This window comes from Mauremys reevesii, linkage group 15 (genome assembly GCF_016161935.1).
Source record: "Mauremys reevesii isolate NIE-2019 linkage group 15, ASM1616193v1, whole genome shotgun sequence".
Lineage (NCBI taxonomy): Eukaryota > Metazoa > Chordata > Testudines > Geoemydidae > Mauremys > Mauremys reevesii.
In genome coordinates this window covers 26,305,563-26,333,560 of record NC_052637.1, presented here as the reverse complement: position 1 = coordinate 26,333,560, position 27,998 = coordinate 26,305,563, and the positions used below count along the sequence as shown (strand labels likewise).

The window sequence follows — 27,998 nt, the reverse complement described above, 5'->3', positions numbered from 1 at the left end:
AATACAAACTCTGAGTATCCATTCAAGCAATGAAGTCTTATGAGAGACATTTACTGCATGAAAAAACAGATACTACCTTTAGCTCATAGACTACAAGTACTTGTTTAAATATTGTTATTTACTGGCAGAAAAACTAAAAAGTTTCCCATTATACAGAGACGTGTATAAACAGTCTCTCACTACCAGTAAGAATCCTACTTTAGGGGCTTATGTAAAAATAGACATTTTTCAAATCCAAAATGGAGGTTTGTATTTTTATATTCAAAACATTTAAAAGAAAAAGGTTATGTATGTGTCAAGATAGATGAAAACACAGAAAACTGAAAATGTCATAAAAGTAAACTTGCTCTTCTGCCATTCTCCCACCATCAAATAAAGCACTGTGTTTGAATAGAGCCGAGGTCTCTGCACTGGAGAACATATTATGCAATATGCACAGTTTTGTTTTTCCTACAGTGATCTGTGTTGTCCTCTGGCTAAACAAAACCTCTTATCATCAATCTGAAGGAGTAAAAAGAAAGAGCCTATACTTTTAGGCCAGTGGTTCCCAAACTTTAACAACCCGTGAACCCCTTTCACTAAAATGTCAAGTCTCACAAACCCCCTCCTAAAAATGAATTTTTCCAGGGATTTTCTCCTTTACCTGAGTATAAATTATAAAAAGCAGTGATCTTGGAAACATAAAATTTGTTTTTATGACATGCATATGACACACTATTTATTATTAATTATTTATCATTTTATTACATTATGAAAACGGCAACACTCTTCCAAGATCTCACTTTTGTGGCTTGTGTCACTTTGAATAAGCATGTTATAAGACAAGGCTCCTATGTTTTTCATCAAGGAGTATCAGATGTGAAACAGCATGAAGGTATTTAAGAAGCCAACTCAAAGAGTTCCTCCTACACAAGCATTCAGGTCTTGAGTAGTCCAGGAAAACAACGCACGTTACAACAAAGCTTAAACTTGTTCTTCATAATAATTTTAAAAACAATACGAGCTGCCTATTTAATTTTAAAAACAGAAAAAAAAATCCACCTCCCTTTCCATTTCTTATAAAAGGAGTCTTGAAGTTTAAATCTCCTCAGTGTGATAGATATGCTCGCTTTGATCTGCTTAGCTCTTGGAAGTCCAGGGGCTCCAGGGCTGCTGGCCCCATGCTGTCCAGGGTCCCTAGGGACAGCTCTGTTCGCTATTAGGGAATTTTTTCCTGGGAACCCCCTGTAACATTTCACAAACCCAAGTTTGGGAACCACTGTTCTAGTGTAAATGTTTATCAAAACATTTGTGTCATTCCCCAATCAGTTTGCACCAAAGGATTTTTAATTAAATTAAATACTCATCTTTCTATTCAAACTGGAAACCAGTGTAAGTCTGTGTTCTGCTGGACTTCAGTATAAATTATTAGAATTGCAGCTTTTTAGTCAATCAAAGACCATATAATTATTTCCCATGTAATTTTCTACACTCAACTGTCTGGCTTGCAGATGTCGGAGAAAAATCCTATGTAGGCGGAAATGAGATAGTAGCTGTCAACTAAATTACACTTCTCTCAAATACTTTAAGCAAAAACACACCCTGCTTGGAGATAAAGACTAATATTTAAAAGAAAAATATTGCATTATAGAGTTTCACTAGCAATGCTATGGTTAAAGAGGTGTTTGTATTCTCAGCATCTACTTAGAATATACAGGCTTTACGTCTTTTTTTTAAAAGACATTCTTCACGCTGAAATCTTTCACACTTTGTCTCAGTCCAGAGATGCACTTTTCCAGAGAGTGAAGAAAATCCATTTAAATTGAGTCTTTAAACAAAAAAAAATAATCAAATTTTTCATGCTTTAATAAAAGTTATCCATGTGCATTTTTTGCACACCAGTAAGTCAAAAGTGGTTTGAAGAGACAAGGCTGGCCTGTATGCAGTCCTCAATAAGTATGTGTTAGTAAGTGTAAGGAAAGATTGGATAAGAATTAAGTCAAGAATAATTGAGATAATTATTGTGCACATGAAACATTTTTCCTTGCTGATGCAACTGTGCACTGGGTCTTCATCCAAAGGACTCTCTCCAGCCTGAGTCAATCATTCCCTTCACTGCATAGCCACTTGTATCTCCCTTCCCAGATCTACCCTTAAAAGGCTGACAGACTTGTTGAATCCCTTCTGGAGTTATGTGGCTGTGACTTTCAAATTACATGCATGGGAAATTTTAGATTAGTTTGTGAACACATATAGACACCTCTCCTTTTCCCTTTTGTTTAGAGACAAGGAAGTTACGTTCATACAGAGTTGTCACAGATTTTAAAGGGATATGGTCAACTTTAATTTTTCATGTACTAATTAAAAAATTCAATTTTCTGAAATCTATCTTTGACAAGCAAGTTGTGGATTAAGTTTTGTAACACTTTTCTATTCTCATGCAGTTATTAAAGTTTTTTTTCCAGCAAGGATTTCTGGGCAGACCTAACCATATTACCACTAAAAATACTTTCAATATTTTCTTTCTGTGCACATATGTACCTGCTGCCTTTTCAGTTCTACTGCTGCTGTTATTGGGAAACAGAGCCTGAGGAATATCCTGAATGCAACTTCACTCCAGAGCAGTGAATGAGGGCAATGCAACTGACCATCAACTAAACAGTGAAACTGACTATACGCTGCTGACTTGCAAAGTAAAGGTGAAAAAAAATAGAGAAGTGTTTCTCTGTTAATCTCAGATGCTATTTGCAACAACAGATGGAAATGTGATTTTCAAGTTTATAGTGTCCTTTTAGAACTACAGAAAATGTGGCTTTCCCCACAGCAATCATAACTGAGCCACATTGCATACATTTAATCACACTGACCCAGAAACCAATGTTGCTAAAGTGAAGGTTGATACAATAAATAACAATGTTAGGAAAAATACTGGGAAATTACTTAGAAGAAATAAGTTAAGACAGTATACCTAAAGATGTAAAAACCCTTTGTTCAGGCATTTGACAACTAAGATCTAGACATGCAAAGGTTAAGTATAAGGACTCTGAAAACCAAAACCATTTTTTCAAGTATGAAAAGGGTTAGTTAATTTAACTACTAACTTCAAAACCATCTAATTACTTCATTTTTTACGTTATACTCCATCCTAATGGTAATCGCCCACATTTTTAAGCAGAGTCTTTTCCATCTCCTACAATAAACAAAGTGAAAATTGGATTTATAATACAGGCTTGGTCCCATCCTTATGACAGACGGACAAGGTTGTCTCTCCACAGATTTAAAATTTTTATTAGAGCTAATGTTAAAATTATATAATACACAGGTTGAGAAAAGAGTGTCTGTACATCTGGGTACAGTGCTTAAATTTTAAACAAACTTTGTATTTATGGATAAACTCATAGGATATATATGGTACATAATCTGCAATAACCCCAATTTAGATAAATTTAAACAATATACTTTGGATATTAGAAACTGAATTCTCAGGTACATCACTCATGAAAAGTTATACAGGCAGTTAGTTGTAGAAAGCAAATATAGGAATGAGTGTAGTTTGTCCCTTAGTAATTGAGCATTTAGGATGGGTTGTCCCTTAGCAGATAGAATACGTCAGAGAAGTATGTTAGTTACTTGCACTGCAAGAGTGCATGGCATTTTTACAGAAGCTACTGTGGTTAACAGGCAGATTTAAGGCAATGAAGTTCACACTATATGAATAAGAATATACTGCATATGTGAAGAGAGACCCTAGTTACTGGTGCTATGGGAAACATAACTTTCAATCTTCTGACTTTGGGGGTATTCAAAATCTCAATATTGAAGCTGCGTTAATGTAGTGTGCATTTATGAATTAGGAACAGCTATACAAACTAACGAGTCATCCGCTTACTCTGGGTCAATGTTGAATGCTCCAGAAGAAGTCATCAAATTCTGTTTTTTCTTGTATTAAAGAAACCAAAGTGGCTTTTTTATTTCATTATAATTTTATACTGCTCTTCCCTAAGAGAACAGACCTAGGTAAAACCTTCCAAAAGCATTTAAATGAATTAGGAGCCTAAGTCCACTTTCAGAAATGAACTAGCCACATAGTCACCCAAGTCCCATTGAAAGTCTATGAGGTTTAGGATCTCTAGTCATTTTTTACCCTGAGTCTTGTTACCCTTGCGTTGGATAGCAGCCCTCCCAATTCAGGCACTCCATCCAACCCTAGCTGCTTGTTTGGAGAGCTTTTATATAAAATTTCTGCAACAAGAATCACTCTGAGCTCACTCATTTCACCTCATGGAGTAGGTTACCAGCAGTCTTGAAACCAGGATTTCTTCATGCTCAGGCAAGATTTTAATGTTCACTTATGATTTTGAAACAATACCATGGGTCCACCTAAATTGTGTATATTTTCTACCCTGGGCTCACCAATTATTGCTTAGTTACCATCCCCTTTTGAAATTGATTTATTACATTTATTTCAAACTTGTCACATTTGTTAATTATACGTAGGGTGAGAGAATTTGCTTCTACCATGTGTTTCAACATCAAAAGCTGTGAACAATTCAAGTTGCAGCAAAGTGTTAAAGTTATACTATTACCAGCAAGCCAATTTCTCATGAGAAATAAATAGCTCTCCCATTTCCTGGCCCGCCCCACCAACAACACTCAACGCCTTTTATCACAGCTGTGTCACTGCCTACACAGCAATCACAAATTATTGAGCTTGCAGAAGGTGCTTTTATATGGAAATTAGGGTATTTACATTTCTAAATCTTGCCCCTCCCTGTCACGGTTGCCAAAGACTCACCTTCTTCACCCTGCAGAGACTCCCCTACCAACCTCAACAATCTCCACATTACATGTATCTGAGAACTCACTAGTTCTCTAAGGATTTGCCTTTTTGGTTTAAAACCCATGTTTTAATGAAAGCGGCACCAATACGGTACTACTGGCTGAAGACAGCTGACAAATATATGCCCATGACCAGTGTACAGACAGATTAACAGCCTAATTAACATGTCAGACAGGAATGTAATTATACCAAGAGTGGGTAAAAGCAGCAAAGAATCCTGTGGCACTTTATAGACTAACAGACATTTTGGAGCATGAGCTTTCATGGGTGAATACCCACTTCGTCGGATGCAAGTACTACTCCAAAAAGTACTCATGCTCCAAAACGTTTGTTAGTCTATAAAGTGCCACAGGAGTCTTTGCTGCTTTTACAGATCCAGACTAACATGGCTACCCCTCTGATACAAGAGTGGGTAGTACATGTTATAGCCCAGGGCCTTTGTACTTCAGCACATTGGATCCAGCTTACATAGCCCCTCCAAATTCTGCTACCAACACAATTTTCTCTCTCCTCCCTATCCCAGCCCAGATGAGGCACCATCTTCTTGTCCACCACCACAAGCTGTTGTAAAGTATTAAGATGGTTTAACTATGTGTGAGATCTTAACTCTCTCTTTCCTGAGATGTGGAAGAAAGGGAAAATTGTGGCAGTGGGTGAATGGAACATTTTGTGAGTTAGCATATATGGATTCTAGGTGAGAGTTTAAAGTCACCCATGTTTAAAGCCACAAGCCTCCAAATTAAAGGTGAGGCAGAGACTGTGTTTACACTAGCACTTTTGTAGGTAAAAGTTGTGTTGGTCGGGATGTAAAAAAAACCAAAAACAACAAAAAAAAAACCACAACCCTGATCGACATAAGTTTCACTGACAAATGCACCAGTGTAGACAGCACTATGTCGGCAGGAGACGCTGTCCAGCCAATATAGCTACTGCCACGTGTTAGGGGTGGTTTAATTATGCCAGTGGGAGAGCTCTCTCCCATCAGCACACAGTGGCTACATGGGAGACCATGCATCTGCAGCGGTAAAGCTGTGCCGCTGTAAGGTCTCTAGTGTAAACATAGCCAGAGACTGTCTTTTTGTTCTGTGTTCATACATGGTTTAGCACAATGTGGTCCTGGTCCATCACTGAGGCGCCTAGGTACTATTATAATAAATAAAGGTTTAAAGGCTATCAATTCATATTCAAAACTATGCAGAGCCAATTTTGTAGATCTCATTTAAACAAGCCAAACATTATAGTAGTATGTACTTGGTTATAATTTATGGCACTGAATGCAAGACTGGGCATTAAATTCGATGGGTTGTATTATTACATTATACTACTAAACATTTTTCTTTCAATACTAATAAATAAGCCATAATTAAGATGTATGAATACAGGGCAAGTTAGTGTTAAACTTTCAGTCTTAACTCTGGAACTGAGTGTTTTCTTCTCAATTATAATTCTGCATTAACACTAGTTGGCTAGACCATACTTATGTATTACAACAGATGAAAACAGAAGAGAGAAATAACCATTATTTACTTGTGTATAACCCACTTAATCACTAAACAGTTTTGGGTTCCCCATTGAAAAATTCAGCCACCTAGGTGGTTTTCACAATCGCCAACCAGAAAGAAACATGTTGGGACTATTACATAAGTAGATTCTCCACACCAGGTAAAAGTGCAAATGTTCTTTAAAAAAAAAAAAAAAAAAACCCTAAGGCAAACACACCCAGCTCATATTGGGTAAATATTTAACCCAGTATTATTTCTTCCTCACAATTCTCAACGTAAGTTCCAGAAAACAAACAATCCAGAAAAAAAAAAACAGGAGTACTTGTGGCACCTTAAAGACTAACAAATTTATTTTAGCATGAGCTTTCATGAGCTAAAGCTCACTTCTTCGGATGCATAGAATGGAACACACAGACAGGAGATATTTATACATACAGAGAACATGAAAAGGTGGAAGTATGCATACCAACAGGCAGAGTCTAATCAATTGACCAAACCGGACAGTCTCTACGCAAAAGAATAAATGGACACAAATCTGACATCAGGAATCATAACATTCAAAAACCAGTGGGAGAACACTTCAACCTTTCTAACCACTCAGTGACAGACTTGAAGGTGGCAATTTTGCAACAAAAAAACTTCAAAAACAGACTCCAAAGAGAGACTGCTGAACTTGAATTAATATGCAAACTAGATACTATTAACTGTGGTCTAAACAAAGACTGGGAATGGTTGGGTCATTACACCAATTGAATCTATTTCCCTATGTTGGTGTGAGGAGAACTTAACATAGGGAAATAGATTCAATTAGTGTAATGACCCAACCATTCCCAGTCTCTGTTTAAGCCTGAGTTAATTGTATCTAATTTGCATATTAATTCGAGTTCAGCAGTTTCTCTTTGGAGTCTGTTTTTGAAGTTTTTTTGTTGCAAAAAAACTCAAGTCTGTCACTGAGTGGTTAGAGAGGTTGAAGTGTTCTCCCACTGGTTTTTGAATGTTATGATTCTTGATGTCAGATTTGTGTCCATTTATTCTTTTGCGTAGAGACTGTCCGGTTTGGCCAATGTACATGGCAGAAGGGCATTGCTGGCACATGATGGCATATATCACATTGGTAGATGTGCAGGTGAACGAGCCCCTGATGGCGTGGCTGATGTGATTAGGTCCTATGATGGTGTCACTTGAAAAAATATGTGGACAGAGCTGGCATTGGGCTTTGTTGCAAGGATAGGTTCCTGGGTTAGTGTTTATGTTGTATGGGTGCGGTTGCTGGTGAGTATTTGCTTCAGGTTGGGAGGCTGTCTATAAGCGGACTGGCCTGTCTCCCAAGATCTGTGAGAGTGAGGGATCATCTTTAAGGATAGGTTGTAGATCTTTGATGATGCACTGGAGAGGTATTAGTTGGGGGCTGTAGGTGATGGCTAGTGGCATTCTGTTATTTTCTTTGTTGGGCCTGTCCTGTAGTAGGTGTCTTCTGGGTACTCTTCTGGCTCTGTCAATCTGTTTTTTCACTTCAGCAGGTGGGTATTGTAGTTTTAAGAATGCTTGATAGAGATCTTGTAGGTGTTTATCTCTGTCTGAGGGATTGGAGCAAATACGGTTGTATCTTAGAGCTTGGCTGTAGACAATGGATCGTGTGGTGTGTCCTGGATGGAAGCTGGAGGCATGTAGGTAAGTATAGCAGTCAGTGGGTTTCCGGTATAGGATGGTGTTTATGTGACCATCGCTTATTAGCACAGTAGTGTCTAGGAAATGGACCGCTTGTGTGGATTGGTCTAGGCTGAGGTTGATGGTGGGATGGAAATTGTTAAAATCACAGTGGAATTCCTCGAGGGCTTCTTTTCCATGAGTCCAGATGATGAAGATGTCATCAATGTAGTGCAAGTAGAGTAGAGGCATTAGGGAACGAGAGCTAAGGAAGCGTTGTTCTAAGTCAGCCATAAAGATGTTGGCATACTGTGGGGCCATGCGGGTACCCATAGCAGTGCCGCTGACTTGAAGGTATATATTGTCCCCAAATGTGAAATAGTTGTGGGGGAGGACAAAGTCACAAAGTTCAGCCACCAGGTTAGCCGACACAAATAAAACAAACATTCTAAGGCCTTTTCTACACTGCCACTTTACAGCGCTGCAACTTTCTCGTTCAGTGGGGTGAAAAAAAACACACCCCTGAGTGCTGCAAGTTTCAGCACTGTAAAGTGGCAGTGTAGATAGTTTTCAGAGTAGCAGCCATGTTAGTCTGTATCCGCAAAAAGAACAGGAGTACTTGTGGCACCTTAAAGACTAACAAATTTATTTTAGCATGAGCTTTTGTGAGCTACAGCTCACTTCTTCGGATTCACAGAATGGAACACACAGACAGGAGATATTTATACATACAGAGAACATGAAAAGGTGGAAGTATGCATAACAACAGGAAAAGTCTAATCAATTGAGATGAGCTATCATCAGCAGGAGGAAAAAAAACTTTTTGAAGTGATAATTAAGATGGCCCATAGAAGGTGTGAGGAGAACTTAACATAGGGAAATAGATTCAATTAGTGTAATGACCCAACCATTCCCAGTCTCTGTTTAGGCCTGAGTTAATTGTATCTAATTTGCATGTCCGGTTTGGCCAATGTACATGGCAGAGGGGCATTGCTGGCACATGATGGCATATATCACGTTGGTAGATGTGCAGATGTGCGAGCCCCTTCTATGGGCCATCTTAATTATCACTTCAAAAAGTTTTTTTTCCTCCTGCTGATGATAGTCTTTAAGGTGCCACAAGTACTCCTGTTCTTTTAGTGTAGATAGTGGAGCTCTCCCAGCACTGGTGCCATGACTACACAGCCACGTTAAAGCGCAGCCGCATTGCTAGTGAAGACATAACATTCGTAACTTCATTGGCTTGAAAAGCAGAAATCATCTCAGATATTTTCCATTCAGAGTTCAAATCTGAAAACAAATAGACTCCAGCAACACATTAAAAATTAGCCAATACACTGGCCCACATTCAGCCTGAGTCAGAGTTCAGTCCTAGTTGGTTTAATGGGACACAGTCAGATTGAAGTCTGATTAATTTTAAAAAAGTTCAAGATACTCTCAAATAGTGTACCTGTCCTAATCCCCTTTCTAATTTAGTGTTTTTACAACTGCTTTCACCCACCCCCATGTTTTTCTCTCTCTTGTAGCTGTGAAAAACCTTCACAAGCAACAGGGAGACTGATTGCACATGACAAAAGCTGAAATTGGCTACATGCAGAGAGATGTTGAATGCACAAAGTAAACTGGGGAAAAAAGAAAACTACTGTATTTTTCTTTAGTCTTTCAGTTAAAATAACCTTAGGTGCTACGTGTAATAATAGCAAATTAAAGTCACTTGTGTGAATTTAGGGTACATCTACACTACTCGCTGGATCGGCGGGTAGTGATCAATCTATCGGGGATCGATTTATCATGTGTAGTGTAGATGCGATAAATCGATCCCCGATCGCTCTCCCATCAACTGCTAAACTCCAGCTCCGTACGAGGTGGAAGCAAAGTCAACGGGGGAGCCGTGGCAATCAACCCCACGCCGTGAGGATGCGAGATAAGTCGAACTAAGATACTTCGACTTCAGCTACACTATTCTCCTAGCTGAAGTTGCCTATCTTAGGTTGATCTCTCCCCCCCCCACCCCAGTGTACAGCAGGCCTTAGTAACAGAATCTGAAATAAGAAACACTACACCGGTGTCAGATTTTAGCACCTCATTATTCTTCTAAAATACTACATCATGTAGAATGTATTTGATGAAAGACACATTTCATTTTGAAAAATGTAAGATAGGGGAAAAGTAAGTTAAGTCATAAAAACGATATTCGTGAAAATCAGGTATTTTAAAGGTTAATCATTTAAATGATCCACTTAAACAAACCACCGTGTTTTTGAAGGGGGTACAGACAATATAAGTCTACTGATCAATTTGATTGAGAAGCAGTCTGTCATAGGTTTATTCCCCACTTTGAACTTTAGCGTTCACAAGATGGGGACCTGCATAGGCTCCTCTAAACTAAAATTCTAGTTTAGATCTGGTACGCTGCCACGAACTAGAAATTCCAGTGTCTAGTACACTCCCTGTTCCCCCAAACTTTCCCTGGGGAACACAGATCCCAACTTCCTTGGATCTTAACACAAAGGGAAATAATCCATTCCCCCCACCTTCTTCCCCCTCCCCTTGTCCTTGGGAGAGATACCTTGATTCAGACTCCTTGAATCAAACAAAGAGGGATTCACTTTTCCCCCCTCCCTTTCCCCTGAAAATCCAAACAAGGGAAGAAATCAATCAAGTTCTAAAAAGAAAAGATTTTATTAAAGAAAGAAAAAAAAGTACACTATCTCTGTATTACCAGGATGCAAAAATACAGGATCTAACTTATAAACCTGGAGAGGCTTTCCCCCCCGCCCCTTTCTCAGAATAATCAAGTAACAGCAAACAGAAATAAAGCTATTTCTTTAGCAAACACACAAATGCAGAAGTTAATTATAAAACTAATTCGCCTTTCTAATACTCTCTATACTGAATAGAAGAAAATACTTCAGGAAACTTTGGAGAACTTGAAGAATATGTCTGGCCTCTCTCAAATCCAAAGAGAAAACGGCAATCCAAACAAAGGACACAGACAAAGCCTTCCCTCCACAGAGATTTGAAATTATCTTGTCCTTTGATTGGTCCTCCGGTCAGGTGTTCATCAGGTTACTGAGCTTGTTAACCCTTTACAGGTAAAAGAGACTTTAACCCTTAACTATCTGTTTATGACACAGTCGTCTAAAGATCCTGTCCTGTGCTGAAATATGGTGCTGTGGCATACATCTAATGTTTGGAGGAACAGATAGATACTATCACACCGACGTACCCGAGCTACACCATGTCAGGACGGATAGATGATCAACAGAAGAGTCAAAGTGGGAAGAATGTGGTGTGCAGTGAAGCAACCAAAAAAAAAAACTAGTCTCTGCACAAGGGTGGAAGAGATATGGGTCCCTGTGACTACCTTGCCTAAGTAGGATGAAGGTCTGTCTTCTATTTCCTTTAGTAATGAAAGTTGAAGATACAAACATGATTCCGTTACAAGGTCTGTAAAGTCTATTGACCTGCATAACAGCTATAGATTGTGTCATGTTGATTGAAGCCTGGAGGAAATGCCAAAGCCTTTTTTGCTAAGTGGTTTAAGAAGGGTTCTGGGAATTGGGACATCTTGAGTTTTCTCTATGTGTTGCTGCATATCAAATTTTGGAAAAGACCAATCAGGTTATATGCCTTAGAAATAAAAAGTGAATTAGCAAAAAAGTCTGCAATCTTCAAAATATGACAAAAAAATTTCAAACTAGATTCCAGTCCTGTTTTGAGAGTAGAAAGAATTTGTAGCAACTCAGGCAAGAATGACAGGGATAGGTTTGGATTAAGGTTCCCATTCAGCATCGTCCAGTTCCTCCAACCCATGCAGGTGCCAACTGCTTGCACCAATAATTTATTAATGGTAACGACACCTAAATGCTGGGCACTTTTCAAACATTTAGGAAGGATGGTCCCTGCTCCAAGAAGCCCATGATCCAAGGACAGATGGAGGTTATGGGAATGGGAATAATAGACAATGTGATATGAAATTAAAGAGAAAGGAGACAGTGACTGAGGGAACAGAGCAAGAGGCAGAGAGAGTCAAAGCTCAGATTTTAAATCTGATGTTCCACATAGAAAAGGATTTAGGAGGAACACAAGTTTGGATGAGAATTACATTAGCTTTCCATGCCAAGCAACCTTAGTGCAAATTCAGTTTTCTCTTTTGTAGTATGAAAGCAAAAACTAAAAATACAGTGGATAAAAACTAAATGCTAAACACCAAAATACTGGTCAACCCAGTAACAGCAAATGTGAGGTTTCACGTTTCAGTTTAAAGGCAATTATCTCTCTTAAATTTAAATTCTGAAGGATAATTTAATGACACTCAAAAGCAGATTTAAATCCCTATAAACCTGAATTTATAGAATTTATCTTAAGTTCTTTACTGGATGAGACTGCTTTTTTTAATCTAGTGCAGAGTCAGTCTGCTGGGAATTGCAATTCTGATTTCAAGAAGGATTTGGAAAAATCTACCAGACATGTATTACCCAAAGAATTAAACCTACTAACTAGCCCTCACTATCCCTGACTCTGGGAGAATGGGAGTTCTCCAAGGAGTTCTTCGTGGACCATACTTACATGCTCCATCTTTCATGCCAACACTTTGATAGTATGGTTCTGATAAAGCTCCCTTCTCTTTCCATTCCAGAGCTCCCTGGTTGATATGAAGGTGCAGAATGAGGGCCTCTTCATTATTCTACCCCTTCGTCGGCCTCAGGGTTGCTGTGAGGGGAGGGGAGGAAGGGGATTTTGCAATCCTGCCCCAACCCCAGCCTCCTCTACCGTGAATTAGAGCCTGCATGCACTAGACTGTTTTCCCATATTGTAGCAACCATGTAAAATTGTTACATGGTTGCTACATGTCTCATTTCCTTTTTCTAGTTAATAAACTTTTAGAAAGTTTATTACAGGATTAGCTACAGGCATTGTCTTTGGTGTAAAATCTAGGGTACCAATTGATCTGGGGTATGTGACTGGTTTCTTGGGACTGGGAGCATAGGCGGTGCGTGACTCCTGCATTTGGGGAGGTTGGGCAGGAGCACCAGAAGCTTCCTAGAAGTGGGGTGCCACAGCCCCTATTCCGACCCGACACCCTGACCATGCTCCACCCCTGCTCCACCCTGAGGCCCACTCCTGCTCCACCCCCTCCCCTGAAGCCCCCCTGCTGCTCCCATCTCTTCGCTAGAGCCCTGTGTGGATACAAAATGTATATCCGCAGATATAAATTGGTATCTGCAGAGCTGCCGGGCTCTACCAGGAACCGGGCAAAGGCAGCAGTGTGTCGGGCTGCCGCTCCCAGGAGTCAGTGCCCCGTGCCGGCACCTCCTCCGGCATGGCCATACTGCTCCCAGCCCCACCAACTTCTTTTTAATAATGAAGATTTATGTTCTGTAGAAATTAAGGCTTAGGTCCACATTCATTCATGAGTGGATTTCTCTCTTTGTGCTCTCCCTCATAAACCCTCATTTCAGATGCAAGAGTATTAGAGTCATACCTAAAATACCCATAATGCAACCTTTCACTTGTTTGTGAGTCGCTGAAAATGTCAGTCATGAAAACTGTCCAATTACAACATCAGCAACGTATAATTTACACTAGTTCATGAGCAAGCCTCCCTCTGTGTAAGAACATTGATGTTTAGGCAACAACAGAGGAGCTATCCTTTACATAAAAAGGGTCATTAAAAAAAATAAAAATAAACATGTGGACTAAGATTTCTTTACAATGGTTTTAGTAGTTTCTTGCTCACAGACACACTCCTGGAAAAACTTTTAAACTCAACCCAGCAGGCTGCATCCGCAACCCCACCATGCAATGCTCATAGGAATTCAGGAGCATAAACTGAAAGCTAGTTACATAAGTGGAAGACACTGCAGTTTTATTTACCAAAGATAGTTCTAATACAGCACAGGCAGAATCAGTAATGTATCACCATTCAAACCATTTGCATTTACTCCCCCAGTTTTAGCAGCAAGTAGTTCAGTTCTAATAGAGCTTTGCTTTCTTTCAGAGTACTGAGAAAGGAACAGCTACCATGACTTTTAGAATTGTTTTTATGTTTGAAATCCCCCACTAATGAAGAGAGAAACATTTAGGATTGATGTAAACAAATGGAATGCTTCTTTAAACATACTCCTAAGGCAACTCAGAGCCTCACAATACATCTGTCCTTCAGGACAAAGTGCAAAGACAGACCACAGGGAAACTAAACTTACTATGACTACTTAACTACAGGTGTTCTAACTGACCTATGGACCATGGGTGATCTGCAGAGAGCTGGCTGCTCACATAATGTTAATTTTCTTAATCCTTAAAGAATCCACCCTTCAGCCCACCTCTCTTGCCAACTATTGCCCCAACTCTCTTCACCTTTAAACTTATCAAATGTGCCATTACAACCAATACCTCAACTTCCTTTCCTCCTGCTCACTCATGAATCCCTTTCACTTTGACTTCTATCCTCGCTACTCCATTAAAACTGTTCTCAGAATTTCTATCTATTTTGCCCAATCTCAGAGCCTCTACTCCCATCCTCATCCTTTTAGACCTCACATCTGCTTTTGACACTGCTAATCACATTTTTAAAACCTTGGTCTTCCCTCATCCATCATGACTTGTCCTCACTTGGTTCTTCTTCTTCTACCTCTTTAATCTTACCTTCAGTGCCCCATTTGGAGTCCCCTCCTCCTCTATCCATATCAGTCACACAGGACTCGATATATGGCCCCTTCCTATTCTCATTTTACAAGCTCTCTGGGCAATCTCATCTGCCCATCTGGTTTTGACAATCTTATGTCAATGACTTACAGCTCTCCCCTGTATCTAGTGTTGGACTGCAGCTTGTCTCTCTGACATCTCTTGAAGATTACACAGTCAACTTAAACCTAACATGGCCAAGACAGAATTCTTGACCTTTCTGTCCATACCCTTCCCTTGCTTTTTGTTCTGTTACTTTTGCCATCAGTGTGAGCCTCTTCCACCCATGTCATCTTCACACAAACCTCTCCATGCCTTCTAGCACACCACCTTTACCCAAGGAACACCCTCTTTGAGCTGATCCATCAGCTAACCTCTCTTCCCTCAAATCCAATCTCAGGACCCACCTCTATAGTTATAGGACCCACCTCGATTACTTATCAGCCTATTATACTCCAGGTGCTTACAAATTTATTGTTTAATAATTTTTCCAATATCTTTCTATGTATCAAAGTTGCCTGACTGCTCTATAATTCCTTGGGTCCTCTTTGTTCTCCTTTTTAAAGACAGGTACTAAGTTTGCCCTTCTCCAGTTCTCTGGGACCTCACTCATCCTCTATTAGCTCTCAAAGATAACCATTAAAATAGTTCCATGGTTGCTTCAGCGAGTTTCTTAAGTACTGTACCATAAGATGAATTGCACTAGGCCCTGTTGACTTAAATACATTTAATTTATCTAAATATTCTTTAATATTTTCTTTCCCTATTCTGGTTTAAGTTCCTTCCCCCTTGTTGTTGCTAATAATCAACCACACTCCTTCTTTAGGCCCACCTCTTCAAGCATTCTATGCTTCTTATATCCAATAATTCCTTCACTCTCCTTCTGATTTATTACCCTTGTGTGGGCACAAACCACTGTGTTTGTTTAATCTTTAATTTAGAGTGTAATTTCTTTGTCAAGGTGTCTTATCTGTTTGTGAAGTGATATGTAAACTTACTGCCTTATGTGCATTTGTGTATGATTATTATTAATCGTAAACAACAGATTTCGAAATGTATTCAGAGTGCTAGTGAAATGCTTCAAGAGAATATTTTTATTACTTGATTGCCAGGATCTCTACTCACAGGAAAACTATGCTAGTCATATTATACAATGTAGAGAATTTTTACCAGCAAAACAAAATCAATGGAAGCTTTACATAAAACTGACTGATGCAAGACTGGTGACACTGGGAGCTATTTCAACATTCTCTCTTACTTACACCAAGATACATTCAGGGACAGAAGTGTTGGCCCAGTGTGGCCTTCTGTATGTAAAGACACAGTATACAATGAGTGCTCTTAAGAAAAAAATGCTGATTTTGCCTTGGTTAAATAGGTATTATTACCTTAGTATTTAATATCCCAAATAATATGGGCCTGATTCAAAACCCATGGAAGCCAATGGAAAGACCCATACAGATTTCAATGCTTGGTGTATCAGGCCCATACTAAGGGCTTGTCTTCATGTACAGCACTGTAGCAGTACAGCTGCACCAGTGCAGTGTGCCATTGTAGCATGTTAGTGAAGACACTATTACGCTGATGGGAGAGCTTCTCTCGTTGACATAGCTACCTCCTCTTGCGCCGCTGGATTAATGATGCTGACAGGAGAAGCTCTGCCATCCGTGTAGTAGCATCTTCACGAAAGAGTTACAGCGGCACACTGCACTGGCACAGTGTTGTATAAGACGACAAGCCCTTAGTATGGGCCTGATACACCGAGCATTGAAGTCTGTATGGATCTTTCCATTGACTTCCATGGATTTTGGGTCAGGCCCATATTATCTGGGATATTAAATACTCAGTTCTCCTGTTGTCATAGCACTGTCTACACCTGGGGTTAGGTCAGTATAACTGCATCACTCAGGGATGTGGATTTTTCACACCCCTGAGTGACGTAGTTATACAGAAATAAGTTTGTAGTGTAGGTCTGAGGTAAGATAATGGTAGTCATTTAAGGCAGTCAGCAAATTTGCAAGGTGACCACTGCAGTTCTAACATATAACATAGCTTTATAAAAGAGCAAAATTGTGAAGCGGAGTTGGGTTCCATCAAAACAAAACATCAAACAAAAAATCCACACAAGACATCTATTTTGCCTACACACAACCCATCAGAATTCAGTTTTGAGTCAGTTTATGTAGCTCACAATTCTCTGCTTTGCAAATATATCTGGTATTGATGGGGGCTCTTCAGTCTCATTCCTTAAAAGGTTAAATGAAGGAACAAACTACAAATAGAAACCCCATCTTAGAGGGCCACTGTTCTGACGTCACAAATTTTTTATACACCAAAAATATAAAACTGACATATGATAAGTAACATTTCATTGCAACTTATCAGTCTTACGTTACCCTTTTCTTCCCTCCTTCCTTACTTTTAAAAATCACTCAAATTAGCAATCCACCTTTTTAGCTTTTTGCATTCAGTGCATCATTTGCTGACTAACAATTCATTTTAGAATAAGTATTTTTGTATAAGAATTAAAAAAAACAACACTTTTGTGATGCACAAAAGTTATAATGAGCACATCCTTGAATCTCTGTTTCGCACACAATCCTAAAATATTGACTCTGTATGTTTATTTCGTTACTGGGTTTGCAGCTAAAAGAAATAATATACATCATCTTATTTAGTTATACTTTTTAAAAATATATATATCAAAATGCAACCATGTTAAACATGTGATTAATTTGTAAAAGGGAGGTTGGTTCAGAGCCCATCCCTTAAAAATGGTTTGCTTTTAATGGCAACACTTCCACAGAGGAACAAACACCCCAAAAGCATTCTGCTGCAAATGACTAATTTATAAATAAAGAAGACTCTACCAATGCTCAATGCCCCTCTTTACTTATTGGTCACAGGGAACACAGAACAGAATGTTATTAGGCCAGCTTGGGTAAGATGATCCCTACTTCTTTGACCAGTGATCTCTACTTGCCATTGATGAAGCATGTCTCTCAAGTCTTAGCTCCCGAAGTAGTTTCGGAGTGGAGACTTGCTGGCATGGGATTTGAAACCAAAATAAATCGTGATTCTACTCCCCTCTTCAAGAGCATAGGCACAGGAAAACATCACACCTCCTCTACTTTCCATGCACACTTCCCATTCCAACTATGCCTGGGACCATCACAATCATATCAGGAGAGGTTTCAAACGTGTCAGTCAGCTGTCAATCTAAGGATTAGGTGCACTAGATAGTACCTCTGCCTCCCATTCAATTGTGACTTTTCCAATTCACAATGGAACTTGATGGCTGGAATCTGGAATAGCCTAATGGTGCCTTTGAGCACACATAGTTAAAAGGGAGGCAGGCAGCAGCAGACTGAAGCTCCAGGAGAGAAGTTCATCATTGTCATAGGGAGGGGAAGCCTAGCAGCACTGAACAACGGAGGCTGGGAAGGGAACTAGTGGGAAACGAGCTACCATCTCGAAAACCACTTGCAGGAGTGGTACAGCACTCTGTCCTACTTACCCATGTTGTACCCATAGGGTGATTCAGTGGCTCCATCCTGCAGGCTAGCCAGGATCTCTCCTTTGCCCACGTCGCTGTCCCCCACCAGCAGAAATTTCAGCAAGAAGTCATAGGCTTTCACTGGGCTGCCCACGTGGCTCATCCTCTTTTTCCTTACCCCCCGAAAAAAATCTCTCCGGCGAATCAGCTCCCAGAGCCCATCACGGGAACCCGGGAGGAAAAAAATCACCGTGGGAGCAGCAGCAGCAAACAGCAACAGGAGACAAACAGAGGCATGTTCAACAGCACCGCCGCTCAGGGCAGGCTGCAATGGGGCAGGGGGCACCAGCCACGCACGGCGGAGGTAACAGGTGGTGCAGGGCTAGATACTGCGACATGAAAACGCATCTGGTGCCCGGGAACGGTCTCAAACGGCGCGACCCTGCTGGGCCTGGGGACATTCGCTACAGCCCAGCTTCACACAGGCACGGGGGCTGGCTGCTGTATCACAACACAGGCAGCAGCAGCAAGGGAGGTGGGGACACGCGCTCTGTGGCGCTGGGGGTCCAGCACCCCCACCAGCGGGGGGTAGTTACTGAGCAACGGGGACACCCCTCAGGTCATGACAGAGCAGAGACAGGCGTCTGTCGCCACAGGAGAGGGGGTGACGACCTATCATGGAGACGGGCAGCCGCGGCGGGTGGCCCATGGAAGGGAGGAGGCTCCTGCTGTCAGAGGGGTCACGGGACAAGCCCGGGCCAGAGCGGGATCCAGGCGCGGGGCTCCGAAGCGCAGGTGCGCGACGCCCCGTCCCGGCGCCACCGCCCTGGCTCCCCAGGGGATCGGGGGAGTCGGTGCCCTGCCCGGGCTGGAGCTCGGTCCCTCCGGCCGCGAGCGAAGCGCGGGTCTGGGTCTCGCGCTGCTCCTGGCCGCGATCCTAGGTCCCCGCTGCCTCCCCTCAGCGCAGCGAGCTCGACACTGCAGTGACCCAGAGTCTCTACCCCCGCTTTGCCCCAACACGCAGCACCGTGACAGCAGACCCAGCCCCACCCAACTCGGCTCCCATTGGTGCCTCAGGATCCTGGTCCCCGCCCACCTCTTCTTCTATTGCAGCACTGGACTAAGGGCCACGCCCACCTCTTTTGCCATTGGGCAACGGGTCTCCCTGCCTCGCCCGCCTCTTCTTCTATTGGGCGATCGAAACCCTCAGCCCCGCCTTACTCTTTTCCTATTGGGGGCAGGGTATTCGGAATCCCGCCTCCTCTTGTTCCCATGGGGGCACAGCGCCTCAGTTGCTAGGCTAGTTCTCCCGCGCTATTGATGCTGTCGCCCGTCGATCACGGATTTCCACGCCCCCTGCAGGAGCGGGGCGGCCTCTTTCATTGCGAGTAGAGTTTTGGGAGTATTTAAACTGGAGCAAAGGCCTTGAGTTCGAACCCAGTCCCCCCACACCTAGGATCCCAGCCTATTCCCACGCCAGCGATTTGAGGCTGCAGGAGGCTGAGCCCATTCACAGCGAAGTTGGGCCCCATGTAGCTGAGGGGTTTGTCCCTGCAGCCATTGGCTTCAATAGAGCCCTACTCTGAGTGCTGGGCAGTGCAGTGGGTATGAGTCAACTCCCGAAGGGCTGGGTACTGGCTACTTTTCTGAGCGCCTCCCACCACTAGTGTGACATATTACCCCATTCCCCCCTGCCCATCAGGTAGGGTGACCAGATGTCCCTGTTTTACAGGGACCATCACAGTATTTGGGGCTTTTTCTTATATAGGCGTCTATTACCCCGTCCCGATTTTTCACACTTGCTGTCTGATTCCTATCCTCAGGTCATTTCAATGAACAAGCCCTAAGAACAACATAACAAGGAGACCACTGGTTTTGGGAGGCAGGAGACCCAGGCCTTCATCTTGGCTCTGTAACCCAGGCTGCTGGCCTGCTCACATCAGGACTGGATGAGACCCAATGGCTCTCCTGGCTCACACCTCAGAAAGCGCATGTGAGAATTCAGTGTGTTGGGATGTCAGCACAAGAGACATTTCTACCATTCTAGGGACACTGGAAGGGCTAATGAGCAGCAATGTAGCCAGGTCAGGCAGGAAGTCAGAGGAGAGGTAGCATCAGGCCCATCTAAAAATTCAAAGTAGACATTATGAAAATTCTTTTTTTTCACTAACCGTTTGTCTAGAGATGATTCCACTGGAGGCTAGAATTGTTAATTATTTATATAGTGCTGTAGGTGATCCTAGCACAAATAAGCAAGGTCTCTCTGCACAACAAATGTTTATCTTTGGCTATAACTGATTGCTTGGTAGGATCTTAAACAATCCAATATGAACACACCAGAAATGTGTCACTAACTTAAATAGAATGGTTGGGATAATATGTAAATTATTTAAAAATAATATTAGTTAGACTTAATGCTGTTTGTCAGTACACTAAGGTAATCAGTAGTTAGAAATTAATGGTTTCATGGAACAAACAAATCTAAAATGGTGTTTAGCTCATTGCTATGGTCTGGCACCGAAGAGTCAGCAATAAACATAGATAATAATGGGCACAAATGGAAATTGGAATGAGGATTTAAAAAATTGGAAGTTGTTTAATGTTGCCTGTAGCCATATTCCTTTGAAGTGTGATTTTGTCAGATCTCTTAGGCTGGGCTGGGCCAATCATGAGCCAGGAGACCTCCAAGCAAAATCTCTGTGTGGCTGAAAAGAGTGGTTGTAGTACTCATTTTGGTTCAGTACTGACCCAGTATCTCACCAAGGTACTACAGGACAGTGTGGTATTGGAAGTGTTCTGCTGTGGAATGAGTGCTCACCCTCCTCCTGCCCCCATCAGTAATATAAACTCTGCACATCTACCATTAGAGGTTAGCATTAGTGCAGCTAGATTAGTGTCACTAGACCAAACAAACAAACAAACAAACAAAAAAACAGAAGTAGACAAAGACTTACTGTTAAAATTGTAGTTTTATATGGTTTGTTTGCAGCATTTCATAGCAAATAAGTACAGTTTAGATAAATCACATGTTCATAAAAAATCCAGTTGCATTCAATATGTTTCTCCAACATGGAGGACAAATATAGAACTGCCTAGATAATATAAATATATATTTTTAAAAGCAGGAAGACATACAGTAGCATTAGAGGTGACATTAAGAATAATAAGGGCTTTGCTAAACACAACAGCATAATGCTGTGCAACTACAAAATATAACAGCATACAGGGTCCTTTGAACTGGAAAAACAAGCAAATCTTGTTTTGCTCTGTTTTGCTGGAAACCTAAGCATCCTTACCAAAAGCATATTGCTGTTGGGGCAGCAGCAAATACAGCCAGTCAGGGTTTACTCTGGGTCATCTCCCTTATCATACTTTTTACTGATAACAAAAGAACTTTCTTCACTGCTAAATCCTGTGCACATAGGTATAGCAGAAAGCCAGTCTATAGGAGCTGTATTTCAAAGCTTCACCCCAGTCCTGAACCAAACTATTTAATTGCTTGTTTAACCCCTTTGGATTAGATGCACCCAACCTTTGCAACACATACATACACCTAAAACAGCAGCTTGTCAAGAGCACAGGGTCTACATTTAGGCCTGTTTCTGGGCAGTGCTGAGTGCCTTCACCTTCCATTAATTAAGGTAGAAGTTGAAACTATCCAGCATTTTACAGGACTGGGCCCTTCATTTGTAAATACATAATAGGATTATACCATTATACTAATCATGTAAATAATTGGTTTACATGGATTTTACTTCTAATTTACAACTTTTGAAATGAAAGAAAAATCTAAGCTACTTTGACAGGAGATAGGTGCGTGACACACTAAATCTGTCAGATATAAGTAACAGCAGAGCTCTGTAAGGTCTTGAAGACAAGGATGAGAAGTTTAAACTTGATGTGGCGAAAAAGATGGAGCCAATGGAAGGATTCAAAGGAGTGACATAGACCAACAGGTAAGTGAGAAAGTTTTAGCAGACCCATTTGGAATAGAGGAGAACAGAAAGGTGTTGGGGAAAGGGGTGATTTACATCTGTATAGCACATATAGACTAGTGAATGGTAAGGATTAGCAGGTTACAAATTAAACATGCAACTTTTTGTACATGAAATTCACTGTGCATATACACATATCTTGCTGTGTGTATCCATGTCAATCTCTAGGTGCATACAAATGTGCAGATGTGTTGCTTGATTTGCAGAAATAGGAATATTCAGAGGTATTTCACCAGCTTTCCAGTTAGTAACATTCAGTTAGAATTATTTAAAAGAGATAGTTTACTGTATAGCACTCTTTGCTCAAGTTTTGGCTATCAGTCCCAATCAGAGGAGCACAACTGGAAGCTGATGTCTGAAAACTGGCCAACATAAATGCACAGAAACTTTTGTTTTCAAACTTAATTATTTTGTTTTAAATATACATATATCAGATTTCCATAGGAACTTCTAAGACTGTCATGGAATGGTCTAGAGTCATTCACAATGTGAACATACTACAACCAGAAACATTTGTGTTTCTAATATATGTACACTGCTACCTTGATATAATGGCACCTGCTATAACATGAATTTGGATATAATGTGGTAAAGCAGTGCTCTGGGGGGGTGGGGCTGTGCACTCTGGTGGATCAAAGCAAGTTCAATATAACATGGTTTCACCTATAATGTGGTAAGATTTTTTGGCTCCTGAACAGCATTATATCAAGACAGAGGTGTATTTTATTTAAGAATATCAGGGGTGGAAGGGACCTCAGGAGGTCATCTAGTTCAACCCCCTCCTCAAAGAAGGACTAATCCCCAAACAGATTCCTAAATCACCCCCTCAAGGATTGAACTCACAACCCTGGGTTTAGCAGGCTAATGCTCAAACCACTAAGCTATCCCTCCCCTCCAACTGGAAAGGACCCTGAAAGGTCACTAAGCCCAGCCCCCTACCTTCACTATCAGGACCAATTTTGCCCCAGATTCCTAATTAGCCCCCTCAAGGATTGAACTCTCAACCCTAGATTTAGTATGTTAATGTACAAACCACTGAGCTATCCCTCTGTCCCAAATGTCTTTGACATGGCACAGAATACTGCACTCCTACCTTTCATTTTAAATCAGGAATTTTCATTTAGTGTAATCACTCAGATGATAGTTATTGCTCTGTGTGCTCCATTCATTACTTTATAAGCTCAAAGTCCTTCTGAGAGTATTGCAAATTTGTTTTCTGCAATAAATTCTAGTTTCAGTGGTGTGATAATGTGATCTTTGGCTTAATGCATTAGCAGACCATGGAACTTCATCATATAGTAGCATGTTGCTGGAACTACTGCTTCTATATGTATATGTGAGAAGTGTACTCCCCCCCACCCCCAGCTGCTCTATGTGTCAGATCATGTATTTCTCATTTTTAAATTTGAGCTAACTGACATATACTGCTGTCTTGGTAGTTTTCAATCTTTTTGCTATGCAGGTAACAACATTCTGTGTTGGCTAGAACACAGCACTGGAGAGCTAGAGACTAGTGTTCTAATCCCACTACTAACACTAACTTGTTTTGTGATCTCAGGCAAGTCATTTCAGTTCTCTTTGCCTCAGCTTTCCCATCTTTAACATAAAGGAAAGAAATTACTTAACACTTCTTTACAGTCGGTATGGTATGAGGTTTAAACCACAAATGAGATCCTCATATGGAGAGTGTTATACAAATGCTAAGTATTAATTATGATAAATTATATACATTACATGTAACAATTGTGTGTGTAGTTTTTTTTTTTTTAAATATATAGTGGTAAAACCTTCATGCTGGTGTTAATCTGTTCATTCCTTACATTTCTTTAGGTTTCATTATGGCAGACAGCTAAAGGAAGGACAGGAGCTAAATTCCTGAAGTGGTAGAACTGATGGTTAAATTGTACTTCACTGGATTTTTACTCTTAGTTTATGTTTTTCCTTTTGTTATGAAAAACTCAAACAACTGTCCTGTTAATTACCATGTGAAGTTTCAGAACAGCAGTCTCCCTATTAGAAGATTTTATAGCAATAAAACTTACACTTTTCAAATGTTTATTTTGATATCAAACTATGAAGCGCTGGAATGTTTCCCTTTTCCTGAATATTTCCACTTACCTTTGACATTTACTTGTAATCATGTTAGGAACAAATGCTTGGGACAAGCCCAGGTTTGTTTTGCAGAGCAGTTCATAGTTACACTTTATACAGGAACTAGTGGACTAGGAATACGCCCACAGTTCCTTAACCCATTAGTTGTTCAAGTAGATGTAAAAGTATCTGCTAATCCACTTTAAAATATCATCATTGCCTGGTTAGTAACAGTTGAAAATAATGGTTTTAAAAACAGGAGAGGAAATTAAAAAAATTCCCCAGATTATATATTGTTTTATATATAGATCAAGTCAGAACAAGTCTGAGTTGCCAAAAATTAATTACCTACAGTTCAAGATAAAGGAATAACTCACAAACATTGGTTTCCAAAAGTGGCAGCTTTGCAAGTAATCCTTTGGTTTATGTTTTTCCTTTTGTTATGAAAAACTCAAACAACTGTCCTGTTAATTACCACGTGCAGTTTCAGAACAGCAGTCTCCCTATTAGAAGTGAGTCAGACCATGAAGATTTTATCTAAACTTCTCACCAAAATGTGATTTGGAAAGAATGGAACCTAATGGGGCAGGGTTTGCCACATATGAAATGGACCACTGCCCAAACCAAACTACTCTAATTTAGACTGGGGGCCAAGGACTGAACACAAATGGATGGCAAGGTGATTTCTCCTCTCACCAGTTCCTGCACTGACTGCACGTCAGCAAGATAGGTCTTCTGACTTTAGTCCCACTTTCATTAACATTCTGCCAAAAGTATACCTTTGGAAGGCTGCAGAGAATTAGAGTGTTACTAAGGCCTGGATCCTGCAAACAATTATGCATCTGCTTAACTTTACTACCATGAGTGGTATGTTTGCAGAATCAGGGTGTAAGTGCCGAGTCATTTGATTTTCTGCTTGTTTAATTATTCTTGTTTGCTCATAGAGCTAGTCAGAAGCTATAGCTACACTAGAGAGCTTACAGCAGTGCAGCTGCACAGCTAGTGCAGTGGTTCTAAGCCAACGGGCAAGAGTCTCCTGTTGACTTAATCCACCTCCAATGAGCAGTGGTATCTATGTTGGTGGGAGAAGCTCTCCCACTGATGTAATACTGGCCACACTGGTGCTTAGGTCTGTGTAACTTACATCAGTCAGGGGGGTGGCTTATTCACACCCCTGAGCGATATAAGTGGTAGTGTAGCTGTAGCCTTTTTTTTTAAACCAGGTTTTTCCTTTTTTTTGGTATGAGTTACACTTAAAGAATGATGAAAACAAGCATTAACAGCAAATCTGTGACCATGTTACATAATTTCTTTCTGGAATAGAAATTCCTACATCCTTCCTGAACCACTATCTATGGATGTGGGGGAGTGGAGCCCAAAGTATATTTGCCTTACATTCACACAAATAGATACTTGGAGTCTGAAAAAACATTTTCTATATGTGTGTGTACACAACCCAACCAATAAAAAGCTCCAAATGCCAATTACCCTTTTTTTTTGTACATACTGTCAAGCAGCAAACAGAAATTAGCAGCTGCTGCAGTGTTTTATTCAGGGTGTATTAACTGATGACTCATCAAATAATTCACAGCCCAGGGTACCAGTTATTTTCTCCTCTACAGAGGGAAACACTATTTTAAACAGAAAGTTAACCACCAAAGACATCACAGGAATGCCAACATGTATCAAAAAAAGAGAGAAGCTTTGATGAAGAACTCCCTCCAGGGCTTAGAGAAGGGCAGTGTTTAATTTGTAATTAAAGGTGCCAGAGCTGAATACATTTGTTTACATTCATAACTGATGCAGCAAGCCCAGAGGTGCCAGGGATATCAACTGCCAAGCCTAGAGGTGCTGAGGCTCAGCCCTGGTACCAATTAAGCACTGTGGATGGGTGTGGTCTCAAGAGTCTATAGCAAATGTTTTTTTTAAATGTTCAAAATCAGGAGCAAGCAATCTACAGAAGAGGGAAAAAATGATTATACCCTATGTCAACCCACTCTTTTCCCTCCACAGCATGGCCTTGTAGATCATTAACTTCCTCTTTCTCAGCAGGAAGAATCTGCATTGTATTACTTTAACATTGGTATTTGGTTAAGATTTATTTTGATACATCTTTATGAGAAGATTGGGGATATGGTCTGATGGTTTCTTTAGATTCTTTTCAACATGTAATTAATGAGGTTACCACTACTGCTTTGGCCAATAGGCAAGCACTTGTTATACCCACAACAACCCAATTTGTCCCCCCAATTTTTGAGCTAACTGCACTCCAATCCCTTACGATTAAATATTAAACTATTCTCCAGTACAGCTTGCTATACAATTATTTACTGATGGCATTATGGAGGAGTGTATTGCAACTCCATAATTAAGACCGGCAGCAAAGTGACCCAACACCAGCTGGAGCACTGCCTCCTGGCTAGGAGCAGCATTGAAGGGTTTTGTTCTCTGTATCCTGCTGCTCAGGTCCACTAATGGTCCTATTTTGCATTGTTACTCAGCCTTCCAGCTGGGTAACCTTTGGTCTCACCACTTTTGGGGTAAATCAGGGGTTTTATCTAGCATTCCCAGGCTCTCACACGCATTGATAGACCTCATCCAGGACCAATAATGCTTCTAGCCTCTTGTGTCTGGGATTTTCTGGCTAGTCTTCCCGGTGAGGAGGTAGGGGAACCCACCCCTCCCTCTACCGTGGGTTCAAGCCCAAGAATCCTTGTGACAAGTGATTAAGGTCTGTTTGGTCAGACCTCTTGCTTCTTCCTGGGGCTACTTTCTACAGCGCATCTACCCTCTCCTCAGAGGGCTCATATTTTCAGCAACAGTTCAGCCCCTAGTCTCAGTCCTCAAGGTAACAAATGAAAAGAAACTAAATTAACCCAAATAAAAAGCAGCTCCACCTTCTCTGTCCTACCTTGAGCCTCCAGCCATGTGTCCTAGTGTTTGTTTTTTGCATTCAACCTAAGCTAGCTTGGTGCTCTACTAAACTCCTTCCTAAGAGCTGAGGATGAACACTCTGTTCCCCTCCCCACACTAGAGCTTTCTGAACTGAGCTTCTCACTTTTGAAGGCTCCTCTTCCAAGACTGGCATGTCTCGCAGGCATGGGGTTGTCTGAGCCCAAAGCTACTTTGTAACTTCTTCATGCCTGGTGCAGGGTTGGTACACCTGTCACAAAACTAAATGGAAAACTAAATTTCCATTCTAAGCTGCATTTTCTAGCTCTCTTTAAATTTTGGTTGGCATAACCAATTTGTTTTCAAATTGCTTGGCTTAAAAGTCAGGCATGAGCGGTATTTTCCCTGAGAATTTAGGAAGTGCTACTTAAATAAAAATTACTCAAGGTTTAAGTTTTTCCCCAGTCTTGTAATTTTGCAGTCCATGTGTTCTCCAAGCTCCCAGTGTCAAACACAGAGACAGCACCTCATACACTTGACACTGGGTGTTTCTCAGGTCAGTTTTATTGAGTGGCCATATGTCCTTATGGCTTGGAGCCATAGAGAATAGGGAGAGATCAGACTGTACAAGTTAGTTTAATTATCCTGGAAAGTGCCCTGCCTGTCTGGTATTATTCTTTGTAATTCTGCAGAGGGGAAGCCAGGGAGAAGGCGAAGATGTGTGGATTGCAGAGGAGACACTTCCCCATTCCTCCTACTGCTCCCTGACCTCTGTAGAGAAATTCCAGGGGAGTGAAGACTGATTCCATCCTCCATTCTTCCTGCTGTTTCCCAGGCTCCATGCAGGGGGTCCAGACTTCCTCCGC

The 27,998-nt window shown here is 41.0% G+C and overlaps 1 protein-coding gene and 1 long non-coding RNA gene across 6 annotated transcripts in view; one reads left to right on the top strand and one right to left on the bottom strand.

Annotated features, from left to right (window-relative positions):
* Positions 1–19,120, bottom strand: part of RAB40B (RAB40B, member RAS oncogene family) — a 51,016-nt gene extending 31,896 nt beyond the window's left edge. For both annotated transcript variants that reach the window (XM_039501286.1, XM_039501285.1), the window contains exon 1: positions 18,176–19,120. In XM_039501286.1, coding sequence (XP_039357220.1) covers positions 18,176–18,317 — 142 coding nt within the window. In that variant the 5' untranslated portion in view covers positions 18,318–19,120. The remainder of the gene's footprint in view (positions 1–18,175) is intronic.
* LOC120383315 lies at positions 18,816–24,155 on the top strand. 4 transcript variants are annotated; one of them, XR_005588407.1, is made up of 4 exons: positions 18,816–18,949; positions 19,978–20,147; positions 21,993–22,110; positions 23,980–24,155. It is a non-coding gene; the product is annotated as an uncharacterized LOC120383315 (long non-coding RNA). The 4 variants fall into 4 exon arrangements; XR_005588410.1 differs by having other exon boundaries at positions 21,961–22,110; XR_005588408.1 differs by having other exon boundaries at positions 19,978–20,262.
* Positions 24,156–27,998: the final 3,843 nt, after the last annotated feature.